This window comes from Mirounga angustirostris, unplaced genomic scaffold (genome assembly GCF_029215605.1).
Source record: "Mirounga angustirostris isolate CCGP_5_RB_7025 unplaced genomic scaffold, mMirAng1.0.hap1 SCAF_4, whole genome shotgun sequence".
NCBI lineage: Eukaryota > Metazoa > Chordata > Mammalia > Carnivora > Phocidae > Mirounga > Mirounga angustirostris.
In genome coordinates this window covers 137,000,010-137,017,099 of record NW_026991712.1, presented here as the reverse complement: position 1 = coordinate 137,017,099, position 17,090 = coordinate 137,000,010, and the positions used below count along the sequence as shown (strand labels likewise).

The window sequence follows — 17,090 nt, the reverse complement described above, 5'->3', positions numbered from 1 at the left end:
GTACTGTATTAGTCAGGGTTCTCCAAAGAAACAGAACCAAGAGAATTTATAGAGAGAGAGAAAGAGATTTATTATAAAGTCTTGGCTCACAAGATGGTGGAGGTTGGGAAGTCCCATGACTGCAGTTGGTAGGCTAGAGAGCCAGGAGAGCCGATGGGATAAGTTCCAGTCTGGATACTGCAGGCTTAAGACCCAAGAAGAGCTGATGTTTCAGTTTGAGTCCAAAGGAAGGAAAAGACTGATGTCAGTCAGGCAGCTGGAATTCCCTCTAACTTAGCCTTTTTGTTCTATTCAGGTCTCCAATTGATCGATAAGGCCCGTCCACGTTAGGGAGGGCAATCTGCTTTTCTCATTTTACTGATTCAAATGTTAAGTTCATCCAGAGCATCCTCACAGACACACCCAAACTACTGTTTGACCAAATGACTGAGCACCCCATGGACCTGGACAAGTGACACATAACCTTAATCATCACAAACCCTTAACAATTTATTATGTTTTGCAAATTTTTTCTTCCTGCCCATTGTTTGCTACTTAACTTTGTTTTCTTTTACAGTACAGAAAGTTTATTTATGTACACTAACACCCTTATACATTTGTAGAAGGAAGATATGGTGATGCTTGAATGTTTTAATTTTAATTTAGTAAATGTAGCATTATTAAATTATAAATGTATATATATCAGATGATAGTTAAAACTAACTCTCTGTATCAAGGAGCAGTTTACTTGGTGGTAGTATGTAAAATATATCGCTATGACACAAAATAATGGATTTATTCTCAAATGGAAGGGAGATGCCATTTTAAAAGCTATTCCACATTATAACTCCAGTAGACAATGACAAGTGTAATGTTATAAGGGGATATTATCAAGGGATGATGTTTACATTGAAAATTTCCATCTTGAATACCACCAGAAGAAGAATTAAATGTATGCTAGTCTTCCTCCTACCCATTGCAGGAATATCCTTAAGAGAAAGCTTACAGATGATTTTTTAATGTCGTGATTTTAACTACTGTGAACCATAGCATGCTTCTGTTTGAAATTAGTCACCCATTGCCAATGACTTTTTAAAAAAGATTTTATGTATTTATTTGAGATAGAGAAAGAGCATGAGTGGGGGAGGGGGAGGGTCAGAGGGAGAGGGAGAAGCAGACTCCCCACTGAGCAGAGAGCCCAAGGCCTGGCTCCATCCCAGAACCTGGATTATGACTTGAGTGGAAGGCAGACACCTAAGCAACTGAGCCACCTAGGTACCCCACCAATGATTATTGAGCATACTATTCTCACTAGTTTCTTACTGACTTGTAGAGATATTTTGATTAAAAAAAAAAACAACCCTCAAATCATCTAATTTAGGCTCTGTTCCAAGTATTTTAAAATTAAAGTTAAGCTAAGGGTGCCTGGGTGGCTCAGTCAGTTAAGCATCTGCCTTCAGCTCAGGTCATGATCCCAGGGTCCTGGGATTGAGCCCTGCATCAGACTCCTTGCTGAGCAAGGAGCCTGCTTCTCCTTCTCCCTCTGCCTGCATCTCCCCCAGCTTGTGCTCTCTCTCTCTGTCAAGTAAATAAATAAAATATTTTTTTAAGAATTTTTTTTTAAAGATTTTATTTATTTATTCATAAGAGACAGAGAGAGAGAGAGAGGCAGTGGGAGAAGCAGGCTCCCCGCTGAGCAGGGAGCCCGATGTGGGACTCGATCCCAGGACCCTGGGATCATGACCCGAGCCGAAGGCAGACGTCTAACCATCTGAGCCACCCAGGCGCCCATAAATAAAATCTTAAAAAAAAACTAAAGTCAGGCTATTTTTAACAAAACCCATTTTATCTGGCAACCATATTGAGAGATTATCCAGCTGTCCACCTGTGTGTTCTAAGCATCTCCTTGGCTAATCCAATCTGAAGGTGCTCTTAAGAGTTTCTCTACAAGTCTTCCTTGTGCATACTGTTCGTTCTCCTTGTAGCCATCTATATATTTACAGAAGATACCCAGCATAACTCCACTGTTAACAGATTTCAAAAAAACGATGCCACAAGGGACTATCAAAAAGTAACAACATACTCATTCTCTCTTATATTTTCTAATTTTTATTAGGCTCCGCTCAATGTGTTTCACATTGGCTTTCTGAAAGGTTTGTTGTTTGATGAAGTTTTGTGAATCACAAGAGTTCTTGGGATGTTGTTACCATGATAACATATGCCTTCAGATAAAATTCTGGACTCCTGGCTGTTTAGGGTTCATCTGGAGGGAAAGAAATATTATTTGCAAAAGAAGCATGCAAAATAGAACCATCTTTTAATTAAACTGATTCAATAGTTGCTATGTCTATGACATTCATTATTACATTTTACATTTCAAATACTTCTTTGAGGATTTTAGGCTCATTTCAGTTCAGCCAACTAAATATTCTATGTGCAGCTAGAAAATGTGCTTTTAATTAACACCAACAAATATTCATAGTTTTGTAAAATCAAAGAAATAACCTATTTTTATTGACATGTGCTAATTTCAGAAACATATGTTAGAAAGATGAAGTCCAAAGGAACACAATTGTAATGAGGAGTCACTTTTGGTGATATTATGATACCTAATTGTTATCAGTGTGGGCAAAGTATTAGTCATGTTAGTCATGTTTGCTTTAATTTTTGCATCTGATATATTTTTGTTAGTTTATTTTTATGGAGAAGTTTAGAAATCAAACTTTAACAGTCATTACCTATATATTGTTTAGATATTTTCATATATATTACCTTTATGATTTAAAACATTTTTTGTGAATTGATTTTTTAAAAATTGCTATTTTCTTACATTTTTACATTTACCCTAATTCTTCAGAATTCTCATTCCATGAAAGTCCATGCAAAATTCTCCAAATTCTCATTCTGCTTTGGTTTGTATGTGAGGCAACACGGCTGTTGAATTATATGAGTAGCTTGTAAAAGAAAGAATTATTGGGGCGCCTGGGTGGCTCAATCATTAAGCATCTGCCTTTGGCTCAGGTCATGATCCCAGGGTCCTGGGATCGAGCCCCACATCGGGCTCCCTGCTCAGAGGGGAAAAGCCTGCTTCTCCCTCTCCTCCTCCTGCTTGTGTTCCCTCTCTCACTGTGTCTCTCTCTGTCAAATAAATAAATAAAATCTTTAAAAAAAAAGAAAGAATTATTGAGAATTAATTATTTTATTTTCAAACAATTACTTATTAAAAAAACAAGTACCACTTTTGAGAATTTTGGGGGTATGAGATTATATAATTATTCTTAATTTTTATATGTCAAAAAATGAAATGAATTGTCTTTAATCAGCAATGGAATATTCCTGTCATTGTACATTGATTCTTGGAGAGTGCATTAAAGACATGTCTTAGACAGTGTCATATATCTGAGGATCATGGGTAGATTCAAGAGATTATCCAGCTGTCCTGATACTGAAGAAAAACCCTTTCTAAAAACACTTGTAGTGCTAACATTTTGGTATTATTTTCTTTAAGAAATATTAAAACAGCACTTTAATATTTGTTTATATAATTGCACATCCAGATATTTCCCACTTATACTGGAAGTTCATTAGAATAATTTTTTTAGAAAAAGTAATTGAAATATTTAGCTATAATTTTTTCATTAAAATATAAATATAGAAGGCTAGATTAATCAGGAAAATGAAGCATGAATTTCCAAAAAGAGGTGCTAACGGATGAAGTTATCTCAGTAAATTAATGTACCTTCCATTGTATAATGGAAGCACAGAGCTCTGCATCAGGCAGAGACTGAACAAGTAGAAAGTTAAATAATTGAGCACTACATGGTTTAATCTTAGATACTTCCTATTTATGTCTTAGTCAAAATGATTGTTTTTCTGTGTGTCTTTTTAATATCCTAACAGAATTTATTTATTTGACAAGTGCATTTAACTTGGCATATCCGATCACTCCCTGGAGATTTAAGCTGTCTTGCATGCCAACAAATACAACCTATGACTTCCTCTTGCCAACCGGAATCTCAAAGAACACTTCCAATTTGAGTGAACATTATGAGGCAGTGGTCAAAGCTAAATTGAATTCGAGTACTACCTACTTTTCTAACTTATCCTCCAAAACAACTTTCCACTGTTGCTTTTGGAGCAAGGAAGATAAAAACTGTTCTGTACATGCAGACAACATTGAAGGGAAGGCATTTGTTTCAACAGTGAATTCTTTAGTTTTTCAACAAATAGGTAAGTATATTGATGTTCCAAGCATTACCTATTAACTGTTTTAAACAAAATGTTTTCATTCTCTGAAACCTGTATGAAATAGATGTAATATGGATGGGATTCTTAATACATATCATCATTTTATATAGTAATAAAATTATGATTCATCATGTGACAAAACTAATGAGCCCCAAATTATTTTATATCTTATAAAAATGCAATGAGGGAACTTTTTTTACCTATAAATCCATTTCTTGTAATCTTCTAAATTTGCTTTAAAATAGAAAAAGCACACCTCATTTTGTTGAATAGATAAAATATTCAAAATATTCAACCTTTGGGGGTGCCTGGGTGGCTCAGTAGGTTAAGTGTTTGCCTTCGGCTCAGGTCATGATCTCAGGGTCCTGGGATTGAGCCACTTGTCGGGCTCCCTGCTCAGTGCAGAGTCTGCTTCTCCCTCTCCCTCTGCCTTTCCCTGACCCCCGGCTCGTGTTCTCTGTCTGTCTGTCTGTCTCTCTGTCTCTAATAAATAAATAAAATCTTGAAAAAATATTGAACTGTTGAATTCAATTTTAAAACACTTATGAGTAATATTTGTTCAAGCGAGGAATCTCTCTGTAGCCAATTATGTATTTTAAATCAAGGGGTGTTTTGTTGTTTAAGTATAATGCATACTGAATGTGGCTAGGGTAGTTAATAATTCTGCATCTGGAAATCAAAACCAAAAAATTATTTCCAAGCCTTCTGGAAAAGCTAACAGAGCAGAGTCAGTTGATTCAGTAATACAAAGAGACCTACAATATGAAAACAGAGGCACACGTAAGTATAGCAGTCCTATAAAGAGTTAATCAGAATTTCTCACTCTCAACATTATTAACATTTTGGGCCAGACAATTCTTGGTTATGGGGGCTGTTCTGTGCATTGTAGGATGTTTAGCAACATCCCTGGCTTCTGCCTCTTAGAATCAGTAGCTCCTTCCTCAAAACATATCTCCAAACATAGTCAGATGCCCCCGAGGGCCAAATTGCCCCTGGTTGAGTATCAATGATTAGATGGAAGAAACATTCCAGTTTATTGAAATCAGCTTAGGAATAAGAATAAAGCATAAATATAAAATCAGAGTTTTAAAACAAGTTAGTAGTAATAACTCCTAGTGTCTCCAAATGATTCTATGGCCTTTAATTAATACAATTCATTTAATTTTAAATGAGGCATTTTTTTTTTCATTTGTAGGGGAACTTAGCCATTTGGCGATTATTAAATATATCAAGGATGAATTTAATAAGGCAAGGTCTTTGTGATGAGCTTTGAAATGATCAAAAAATCTTAGTACTTTCTTCAGTTTTCAAAAGGAGTGATTATGATGCTGTAGATTTAAATTTTACACATAAATAAAGCTTGTATAACTAGTCACTTCTTAGTGAGTTTAACTAAAATTAGTAGGTTAAGTGGTGGTTACTGAGGATTTCAACTGATTATTCTACCAGGCATGCTGTTTACTTCATAAGGGCTCAACAGTGTTATAAAATCCCTACCAGCTAGAAATCCTTCAGGTTTGGGGAAATATGTTAGCATTGTTTTACATTAGCCATTATTTCTAGTTTTTGCTATTCTTGCTTTTTAAATTACAAATCACCGATAATTTATTACCAGGTGAGTTTTTCAGTGCATGGTGAAGTACACTTGCATTGGTTGTATTTGGGGCCTATAATATTACAATAACAAGATTTTAAGACATGAATCATAGTTCACATGTGAATCACTGTGCTTTTATTGCTAAAGCAGACACATAAATACTGCTCCACATTTGCTGGTACCTTGATATTGAATATTTTCTTTTCTCCTGGAAAGCAAGCATGAACTGAGCTAGGTGACTTTTGAGGTCTTTTTGTCCTACTTAAGTAGTTCAAGATTAAAAAAAAAAAAAAGTTTGAGAATTTAACTGTCTTATTTTACCTAAAAGGAAACTGGGGGCCTCAGGAGCTAAGTGACTTGGGCAGATACATACCACTGGTTAGAGCTGGTTCTTTTTCTCTCAGAATAGGTAATGGAAATTGTATCAGAACACTGGTAAATTTAATTTAGTTCTTCTCTTTCACTGAGTTATTCAGAATGTTTTTCAGATTTAATGTAGTTTATTTTTAATTCAGGTGCAAACTGGAACATACAGTGCTGGATGAAAGAGGACTTGAAATTATTCATCTGTTATATGGAGACATTATTTAAGAATCCTTTCAAGACTTATGACCTGAAAGTCCACCTTTTATATATTCTGTAAGTACCAAATAAATTAATTTGGAAATTTCAACAACACAATTTTTTTTTAATGCAAGAGCTTTCGTATACAGAAGTGGATTATGAAAACTCTCCTCTCCTTATATTTCCTTTTGCATGTATGTACATTTCTAGAAGGCAGTTTTATATATTTTTCATGCAGTATTCATCTCTGTTAGGTTTCCTCTTTGCTCCTCCTGTTGATTAAGGTAGCAAGCCACTGCAGTTATGGATGGGCATATTCTGAAAGAAGGATGAACTCAGTTCAGGAGTCTTAGATATCTGAGTGAGGGGAAAAAGTTATTATACATTTCTTTTTCAGGTAGATTTTTTTTCTCATCTTTGATCATTTTATTAGCTTAAAAATATAAGTGCTCAATATTTATTTGTGTGGCTAGAGAGCCAAGATGGTGGTTTTAAATAGCCATACACTTATAATTCCAGCTAAGACATCATTCAAGTTTTCTAAAAACTCTAGTGATAATACATATCATTTCTATGTGAATTTTAGCTCTTTAAAATTTTTTTTCTAATTTGTTCTTTTCTGTGATGCTTAAGGAGAAAGAGACTAATTTCTTTCAGTTCTACAGTTTTTGAGATCATACCATTGAGGGGTGATGTACTAGAAACTGTCCATATAAACATGAGTCAAGATAGGAAGTAGAATGGTGGTTACCGGGGACTTAGGGTGGGGGTAATGGGGAGTTCTTGTTTAAATATGTGCAGAGTTTCAGTTTGGGACGGTGAGAAGAGTTCTGAAGCTGGATGGTGGTGATGATTACCCGACCATGTGAATATACTACTGTCACTGACTGTACACTCAAAATGGTAAATTTTATGTTATGTAAATTTTAAATAAAATAATTATATTAATTATATATTTAGAACAATCATATTTTAAATTAAAATAATTTATTTTTTTAATTTAAATTCAATTAGCCAGCATATAATATATCCTTGTAAATTAAAATAATTTTAAAAAAGAAACTTAAAGATGTTAAAAAAAGAAGAGTTATGATCTCTGTCTTGGAGGCATCACAGGCTAGTGGTTGGGGCAGACATGCACATGGCTTCAGTTTTAGTGGTTACTGTTGTATGTTGGGTAGGTACATGAAACTGTGGGAGCACAAGATTGCTGTGGAAGCCTTAGGTGGGGTCTAGTGCCGCTGAATTCTAGATGACCCTGGAAGCCCCTACTAGCCCCTGCTTCTTTGTGCAATTCTCTTTAGGGCCAAGGTCCAGAATGGGACTATCTGGTGAGAATGTGCTCCTAGCTGCCACTGTTGGAGCTGTACGAAATGTTAGATTTTCCAGACAAATGCTGGGCAGCCAGGAAACCCTGATACATGTTCACAACAGAAATGACTGAGCTATAGATCTCTAGAGGCCCACAAAGTAACTGAGGTTGTAAAGTGGGAAGGTTGGAGTAATAATTGGTAAAGCACAGCCAAGGGTGGACATTTAAAGGACAGGAAAGAATGAGCTTATTTCGAGTCTGTAGATAATGACCCAGCAAGGGGAGAAAGGTTGAAGATAGGGTGGGAGGGGACCCATTCAAGATCTATGACAGAGAGTGAATATGTAAATAAGCAAGTTCCAGGAAAAGAGCACAGATGGAAGGTTCGTCTCAAAATGAAGGAGGCTCACTTCAACTGTAAGTAATGAGGAAAGAAAGGAAGCGCTCTTTTGGATGGAGATATATTTGAAATTTGGAGTAGAAAATTTCCTGCTTTATTGAGCAAAATAGATTTTAGCTCAGAGAAAAGAATTCCTTTGCAATGTAGCACATTCCTACGATGACCTAAATATTTTGGATGGTGATCAGAAATTCTCTGGGTGCCTATTCAAGACAATTTCAAACATTATCAGGAAGCTAGGGCAGTGTGTTTGGGGTTAAAGCACTGTGGCTATGTGTAAGGATTTAAATTTTATTATGTATAGGTTATAGTTATGTCTTGAGGTATGCATTTTCAGAAAAAGATACACATGAATATATCAGAACATTACAAAATTGCACAGTAACTTAGCTACAGCTGAGAATTTTCACTTCACTTCACTCAGCCAAGTAGCCACTGGTCTATTCATCTAAATTGTCAGACCCAGAAAAATGAGAAAATAATGATACATTAACTAGATTTTTAACTTGTTCATATGATGAATTTAGCAGATTCTTTTGACCTGCTTTTATTTTATTATTATTATTATTATTTTTAGAAAGGGAGAGAGAGAAGGTGGGGGAGGTACAGAGGAAGAGGGAGAGAGAGAATCTTTTTTTTAAAAAAATATTTTATTTATTTACTTGACAGAGAGAGAAACAGGAGAGAGGGAACACAAGCAGGGGGAGTGGGAGAGGGAAAAGCAGGCTTCCCGCCAAGCAGGGAGCCCGATGCTGGGCTTGATCCCAGAACCCTGGGATCATGACCTGTGCCAAAGGCAGATGCTTAATGGCTGAGCCACCCAGGGGTCCCAGGGAAAGAGAATCTTAAGCAGACTTCATGCCCAGCATGGAGCCTGACTCAGGGCACCATCTCACGACCCTGAGATCATGACCTGAGCGGAAATCTTAACTGACTGAGCCACCCAGGCTCCCTGATCTGCTTTTATTTTGAACTCAGGTTTCTAAAAATATCAGCACAGGAAAACTTATCACAATTGCATGCAATTTGAGAAACATTGTGGGTTTTTTTCTTTTTTTCCCCCCCACATTAATTGTTCTCTCCTTTATACAATTTGGTTAATATGTCCATTTTACTCATTGTTACATGCTGTTTCTGTCTTGAATTCTGTTGTGTGCATCTTTGGGCACTATGTCTCCAAATAATTTAAATAAGAAATTTCATATGAGGAGGAAGAGATGGTCAGTATAATGAACAAGACCTCCATGGGAGGGAAAATACATAAAGGTCGTTACTGTAAGAAGAATTTTTAAATCAATATCCCCTTCTCCAGACATTAGAGAATTCTTGAGAGAAATCTTTCAAATGCTTCCATGTGTAAATAAGTATGTTTTTTAAAAGAACTAAAATCTAATGTTTATAAGGGATTTAAAGCCCTATGAATATGTCCCAAGGGAAAGCATTGTTTGAGCTCAGATATTAATGTTTGTAAAGAATCCAAAAGGAGAGATACCATAGAAATGTGCTATTTATAACTGCTTTATCTTTGACCGGAAGAGAAATCCTTTTCTTCCATTATGAGATGTCTGCTGTGTGCACCAGCCACTGAGCTGAGGGTGGGCAACCATGTTGAACAGCTCAGACACAGCCCTTGCCCTCCTGGAGCTAACAGTGAAGACGAGGAGCATAACAAAGTTTGAAATCACTTTGGTGAAATAAACACAGGGACTTGTGAAAACATATACAGACAGGCAGCAGAAGTATCTGTCTGGATTACGAGGGGACACAGGACGAACCAGGTAGAGTGAGGAGCATTTGCAAGGTCCCACAGTCACATCTGAACATTTGAGGATATGAAAAGGTAAGTCTGGTTGGGTTATAAAGCTGGGGAATGGTGAGAAATGGAGATGGATGAATAAGTGAGGGTCATCCAAGGGGTTTGGACTTCTGTAACTGTTAACCCCTGCTTTACTTTTTCTCTTTACTATTCCCGCATCAGCGTTCTTGGTGATTTCCATGTCCATATAGATGATCTTCAATTTCTTGAAGGCTTTACTTTCCCTATTCTTGTTTCTTCACCCCGTCTAGTTCACCCATTCTCGTGGACCTACTCCAGACCTTGCCATTACTGGTAAGCATGCTCTGTCTGTAATTTCAGTTTCAAGGATCCCACTCTCTGACCATCTCCCCCTCCTCCTAACCTTAGGCTTATTCCCTCTATTACCTCAACCTCAGGAATAATTCTCTGTGTTTCTTGGCTCTGCCTTCTGAGTTTCTTTTTCCTGAAGGGCTGCACATCTCTGCAATGGAGGGGGGGTGTTCCTCAGCATGCCTCCTGTCAGCACAGTTTGAGAATCCAATGGCTTCGTTTCATTTTGTACCCTTTCAGTCTGAGCTAGTAGTGTTTCTGCTACCATGTTCTCTCACAAGAACACACAGCCTCCTGTGAATCTCACTGGGGTTCACCCCATTAGATAAAAGCCCAAAGATCTCTTAGAGATAAGCCCTCCTCTACCTTCTCTTTGATCTTTGCTTGGAAGCCATTTTCTGGCGGTGACATCTTCGCCATCTCTAACGGCTAGGCATCTCGCAGCTCTCAAGTCTTGGTTTCTTGTGTTTAACAGCCCTTTGCTCAATGTGTATCTCTCCTCTTGTGGCAAGAAGAAACCAAGAGGCCACCTTCAAACACCTGCCTGGCAATTTCCTGCAGCAGATCGCCCAGTTCAGGAGGCACACGCTATGTGCGACTTAGCTTTCTGCCCCTACATAAGATTCTCTTTCCTCCAGTTTCCAGTCCATGTTCCTCACTTCCTCTTGTGCCCTCACTGGCAGTATCCTCAAACTCCACATTTCCACTCGAGTCTGTTCAAGGCAATTTAGGCTTTCTTTAGCATGCTTCTCCAAATTGTTCCAGCCTCTGTCTGTCGCCTGGTTCTAAAGCCACTCCCACATTTTTAGGTGTATTTGTATGGCAGCATCCCATTTCCAGGTACCAATACCTGCCTCGGTTATCTATGCTATATAATAAGCTACCCCAAGTTTAGTGGCTTAAAACAACAATCACTTATCATCTCACAGGCCATGTGGGTCAGGAATCCAGGTGCAGCTTAGCTGGGAACATGTGCCTCGAGGTCTTTCATAAGGTTGCAATGAAGATGTCAGCTAGAACTGCAGTTATTTCAAGGCTTAATTTCAGGAGAATCTGTTCCCAGGCTTCCAAGTTCCTCATGGGCCATTGGACGGAAGGCCTAAGTTCCTCCCCGGCTGGGACTGGAGGTCTCCTTCATTTGCTTGTCATGTGGATTTCTCCATAGGGTACACTACAACCTGGCTGCTGGCTTCCCTGAGAGAGAGCCAGAGACACTCCCTGATGACCTTGCTTTTGACTGTCAGCAGGAAAACAGGAGCAGGGGAGAGGTTCTCTTATAATTGCTTTCTCACCCAAACCTACCAGCCTGCTCATATCAGTGCCCACACAGTATCCTTCTCTTCTTTAATCATGGATGAGTTCTCTGTGCTCCAATCTAAAGTGAACACTTTCTCATTGTTTTGAGTCCCATCCCCTGTAGTTTACTCAAGGACTTGGCCCTTGCAATTATCCCCTCTCTTTCTTGCATTATCAAGTTTTCTTCTCAGCTCATAACATGCTGTAATAACTCCCATTTAAGACATAGATCACATATTCCATCAAGTCACCACCCCATTTCACTGCTTCCTTTAAAGAAAATCAAGTTTTGAATGATTTGAATATATTATATTTTCAGAAGTTAATATATAAAGTCAACAAAAATGGCTTCTGGCCATTTTTGGGAATAATACAGTCTGGGATTGCTCTTCTGTCATAAACAACTAGAGAACTTGATAAAATGTAAGAAACATCTACTTCCAGATATGGGACAAAAGCTGAACAGATCAGTTATTCCTAAGAAAAGGAAACAAAATGAGTCCTGAATTAGTCTTTCTGGACTAGAGGCAATTTCCAGAACCTGGCACAGGGCTGGGAAACTCAAGTGGATCCCAGTGATATTGCTGGATCAAGGAGACAGAGATAGGAGTTCAGAGAGTGTAAGGAGGCTTGAATTTGTGGGGCAGATTATTTGAAGCAGGGAGTTCACACAATTAGTACTGGAGTCCCCTTGGCTGATTACCAATCTGCGCATGATGTTGGGTAAGAAACACTAAGTTGGGCAAGAAACACTAGGAAGAGAACAATCACCAGGAACTATAAGCTAAACAATTCTCAAAAGTTACATAGGACCAGGAATAATTAAAGTTTCTACCAAGCAGATTGGTGAATATCAATGACAGTCAGTAGAAACCCCATAATAGCCACATTCTAAAAGTGGGGCCAAATTAGCCCTAGAGTCAAGGCTACTCTCTCCCCAAAAGAACTTGAAAGAAAAAAAGGTTCAAACTGGTGCCTAAGTATCTTAACTGACTGCCAGAACAAAATCCAACATTCTTTAAAACAGAACAATACAATTCAACACCCAAAAATGTAATATTCACAATGTCTGGCATCTAGTAAAAAAATACTACACATGGGAAGGAACAGGAAAATGTAACCCCTAGCCAGGAGGAGAAAAAAAATCAGTCAATAGAAACAGATCCAGAAATGACAGGGATAATAAAAGTAGCAGGCAAGGATGACATGACAATGTTCCACATGCTCAAGGATATAAAGGAAAACATGAACATGAGGAGAGAAATTACTTGGGTGGCGTTGTTTCTGGACCCTCTCAGCTACAGAGCTAGTTACATGTATGTGTATACGCAATACACACATGATGTATATGTATATGCACAAATCTATATTTCTATATCTCTGTGTATACATATATTAAAAGCATGTATTCATACTAATATCTCCCATTTTTTAAGATTTATTTATTTATTTGAGAGAGAGAGAGTGAGAGAGTTGAGGGGGAGCAGAGGGAGAGGGAGAGAGAGAATCTCAAGCAGACTCCCCACTGACCATGGAGCCTAACCCAGGGCCTGATCTCAAGACCCTGAGATCATAACCTGAGCCTAAACCAAGAGCCTGACACTCAACTAACTGAGCCAACTGGGCACCCATAATATCTCCCATTTTAGCCCAAAATCATAGGATCAATTCTAGCCTTTTTTCTTTCTTCCTTTCTTCCTTCCATCCCCTCCTTCCCCTCCACTCCCCTCCCCTCCACTCCTTTCCCCCGCCCCCTCTCCTCTCCATTTCCTCCTCCACCCTTTCCTTTCCCTTTTCCCTCCCCCTTCCCTTTTTCTTTTTTCTTTTCTTTTTTTTTCCCCAGCAATAAGAAACATGGCTTCCCTTTCCCACAATATCTAACCCATTTGCTTAGTCCTAGAACACATGTAAAGTAGTTTTGGAATTGCTAACCTATACTACTGTGAAAAACAAGCATACTAACTAGAGTACAATATTTGTTTACACTCATTTTGCCTTTGCTAAGGCTAAAAGTTACATGATCAAAACACTATGTTCCAAAATTTTAATTAGGCTTCCCCTCCCCCGGGGTGCCTGGGTGGCTCAGTCATTAAATGTCTGCCTTCAGCTCAGGTCATGATCCTAGGGTCCTGGGATTGAACCCCACATCGGGCTTCTTGCTCAGCCGGGAACCTGCTTCTCCCCCTCCCACTCCCCCTCCCACTCCCCCTGCTTGTGTTCCCTCTCTAGCTGTCTGTCTGTCTCTCTCTGTCAAATAAATAAAATTAAAAAAAAAAAAAAGGATTCCCCTCCCCCTCTACCCATGTGGTTATACTATTAACTTGATATACATTAAGGTTCATTTGTTTTGTTTTCTTCTTTTCTTTTTCTCTTTTCTTTTGCCCTTTCATACTTGTTGATTTTCCATTTGTTTGGTAATATCTTACATCTGAAGAGTACTTTGTATTTTACAAAATGCCTCTTAAACTTGTCTCCTTGATGAGATTTATCTAGGCCATTACTTCTCATTTGGGCCTGGTTCATGAGATCTGGAGTGGAGCCAGTAATTTGCATTTTTATCAAGTTCCAGAGGATGCTGATGCTAGTGGTTTGGGGATAACTCTTTGAGAACCAATCTATGGCTCTTATTGAAAACAGGTTCCTTAGTCCCAGACCTACTGAATTCTCCATGAAGGGTCTAGGAATCTATTTTTAACAAGGCTCCAGGTGATTCTGATCATGAGACTAGTCTGGGATACTAATTTGGTCTTTGAAATTTGGGGGATTGGCAAAGTAGATTTTTTGGGTAACATTTGTATAGATTACCAGTCCGAGATTTAAAATAAGTGACTTGATCAAATGATATACAAAACTAATACTGTTTTAAACAATTCCCATGTATTCATTTGTCCACCATGGTTTGCTCTCAGTTTATGTCACAGTTATGAACTTGCGTGGCACCCATTTGATGTTATTCCTGTAATAACTTAGCATAGATCTTTGCTTAGAGAAGTTTTAATATATTCGTAGAAAAATAATTCTGGGAACAAATAATATGACCAAAGGTCAGAGGATCGAATGTGCTCTTTCCAGGTTTCATACAAACTTTGCAGTTTATGCTCTCATAAATATGAGAAATATCTCATGTTTTCTTCAAGGAAAAAGTAATTTGAAATAATCCTCTAATTCTTTAAAGCTCTGATATATGGAAATGTTAAGATGATTCAGATTATAATTCTTTTTTAGTTGTGGCCACTAATGTATTAATCCCCTAAATAAAATAATAAAGTGGCCACAGTAACAGGGAAATTTGTCTTGTGATAATAAGACGTCTTGGGTTTAATGAAGTGAGCAAGGAACATGGAAGCACAATACTTCAGACTAGTTTCAGGTCCACATTGTCTCTGAGTCTCACTTTCTTACTTATAAAGTAGGTGATATTAGTTCCCTCATAAGGTATTTTGAAAATTAAATTAGTGATTCCCAAGGTGTATATGTAAATTGTAAATATGCTATACAAGGAAATGTGATGATATATTTAATGTGGATTCTCTATTTTTGTGTCCTTTGTCCATCAAGTTCCTACCAGTAGGGAGTATAAAATGTTTCTGGCCAATAGCTAGGATTGAAAATTTTTTCTTTAAGGGCCAGATAGCAAATATTTCAGACTTTGCAGGCCATAAGGTCTTTCTTCCAACCTTGTAGTCATAGTTAATATGTAAATGAATAAGCATTACTACGTTCATGGACACGGAAATTTGAATTTTATGCAATTGCCATGTATCATGGGACATTCTTCCTTTTTTTTTTTTTTTTAAACCATTTGAAAATGTAAGAAACCATTCTTAGCTCACAAGCTGTACAAAAAACAGGTGTATTTGGCCTGTGGGCTGTAGTTTCTTCACCCCTGTGTAGAACATTTGAAAATTAGTTTTAGATTGATTCTTAGAGTTTCATAATGAGATTGTCTGTTGGGGTGGTTTGGGAAATTTCTGAATGGAGATGACTTTAAAAAAAAAATCACAATTAATGAATTACTAGAATAAACACATATATTACATATAGTCATTATTATAAATATATAGTATATATGTTTTCTTCGTGTATATTGAAATTATAAAGAAATTAACAATGAGATTGATTAAATAGAACACACAACAGTAAAGTGATAGAGAAACCAGATAGTTAATCTAATTGGTAATCAGCCCGATTCTACAAATATCCACTCTATTTAGAAAAAATGGCATTGATACGACCATCTACAGTAAGACGGTGTAATTCTAACTTTTTTTAAAAAAAAAGAAAAATATCACTAGAATTTTCTGTCCTTTAGAAAGCGTTAGTGAAGAATGTATGCCTTATTTTCTGTTTAGTTCTATTTTTGCTGTAAAATTTGGGAGTTCTTCAATCAAAGCATAATTCTGTACAGGCATATTTCTGACATAAAATACCACAATTTACTCAATTTGTTCCATACCCTTTTCATAAAAGCTTTTATTTTAATACTCAAAAAATACCTAGAAGGCATAGTGTGATGTTTTCAAAAAATGACATTTCATTGGCTTTGTGAGATTTAGATAAAATTGAAAGTGCTAAGTCATTCCAACTCTAATTCAAAATGTTATTTTATGGGGGTATAGCACTTTAAAGTTTTCAAAAATACTTTTATGTAATTGTCTTTGATATTTACAACAGCATCGTAAAGGGAGATGGTGCAGGCATTTTTCTCTGTTTTACTGATTGTGGAAACCAAGGCTAATAAAGAAAAACTTACCTGTCTATGGTCTTATGGCTCAAAAGCAAATGGAAGGACTTGATATTAAGTCTTGGTGTTAATTTAGTGTGCTTCTAACAATAATATTATCCCCGACACAGCGCCCAGTAGACTGCTTTGCACGTTGAAAGGACTGTAAATGTTGTTTCTTGATTGATTTATTTTAGGACTAAAGTAATACTGAAGTCTATCTCAGGAAACTTGAAAATCTATCAGAATTCACATTTAATACTAGTGGTGTATGTATGAAAGATTCAGGTCGATTTCATTCACGTTGTATTTATATGTGAATTCTCAGGGATAACTAATATTTCCCTGTCTTGCTTGAGCCACCCCATTCTGTCCATAAACACCTGCTGCCTTCTATCTAAACCACTCTATCTTTTTTAAAGAATTTGGGGATGGAAAGGGAGTATTAGTATTTAGACATGATCACTGCCTTCAGAATTCTTGCAGTCCTTTTGGAGGGAAAAGACTGTAAGTGCTAAATATACTAACTAAAAATTAGTGTGTATAAAAAAGCACTGCTTTAGCTGCTCTGCTAACTGCAAGAATTCTGAAGGCAGTGATCATGTCTAAATACTAATACTCCCTTTCCATCCCCAAATTCTTATCCCTCTCCCCTCCCCCTTGACTCCCCCCACCCCAAACAAGTCTTCTTATTTGCAGCTAGGCTTAGACTCTCCAGGCAACCATGCAGATTAAAAAAAAACGACACTGATAAATCAGAAATAACAACTCTGTGTCTTGGTTGCATGCTATTATTCTTTGTGCTTTGAGTTAGGTAATTCAACCCAGCTAGTTATAGGCAGT

The 17,090-nt window shown here is 37.3% G+C and overlaps 1 protein-coding gene across 3 annotated transcripts in view; it reads left to right on the top strand.

Moving 5' to 3' along the window:
* Positions 1 to 17,090, top strand: part of LEPR (leptin receptor) — a 90,756-nt gene that overhangs the window by 20,333 nt on the left and 53,333 nt on the right. For all 3 annotated transcript variants that reach the window (XM_045897479.1, XM_064589011.1, XM_045897477.3), the window contains 2 exons: positions 3,880 to 4,209; positions 6,340 to 6,463. In XM_045897479.1, coding sequence (XP_045753435.1) covers positions 3,880 to 4,209; positions 6,340 to 6,463 — 454 coding nt within the window. The remainder of the gene's footprint in view (positions 1 to 3,879; positions 4,210 to 6,339; positions 6,464 to 17,090) is intronic.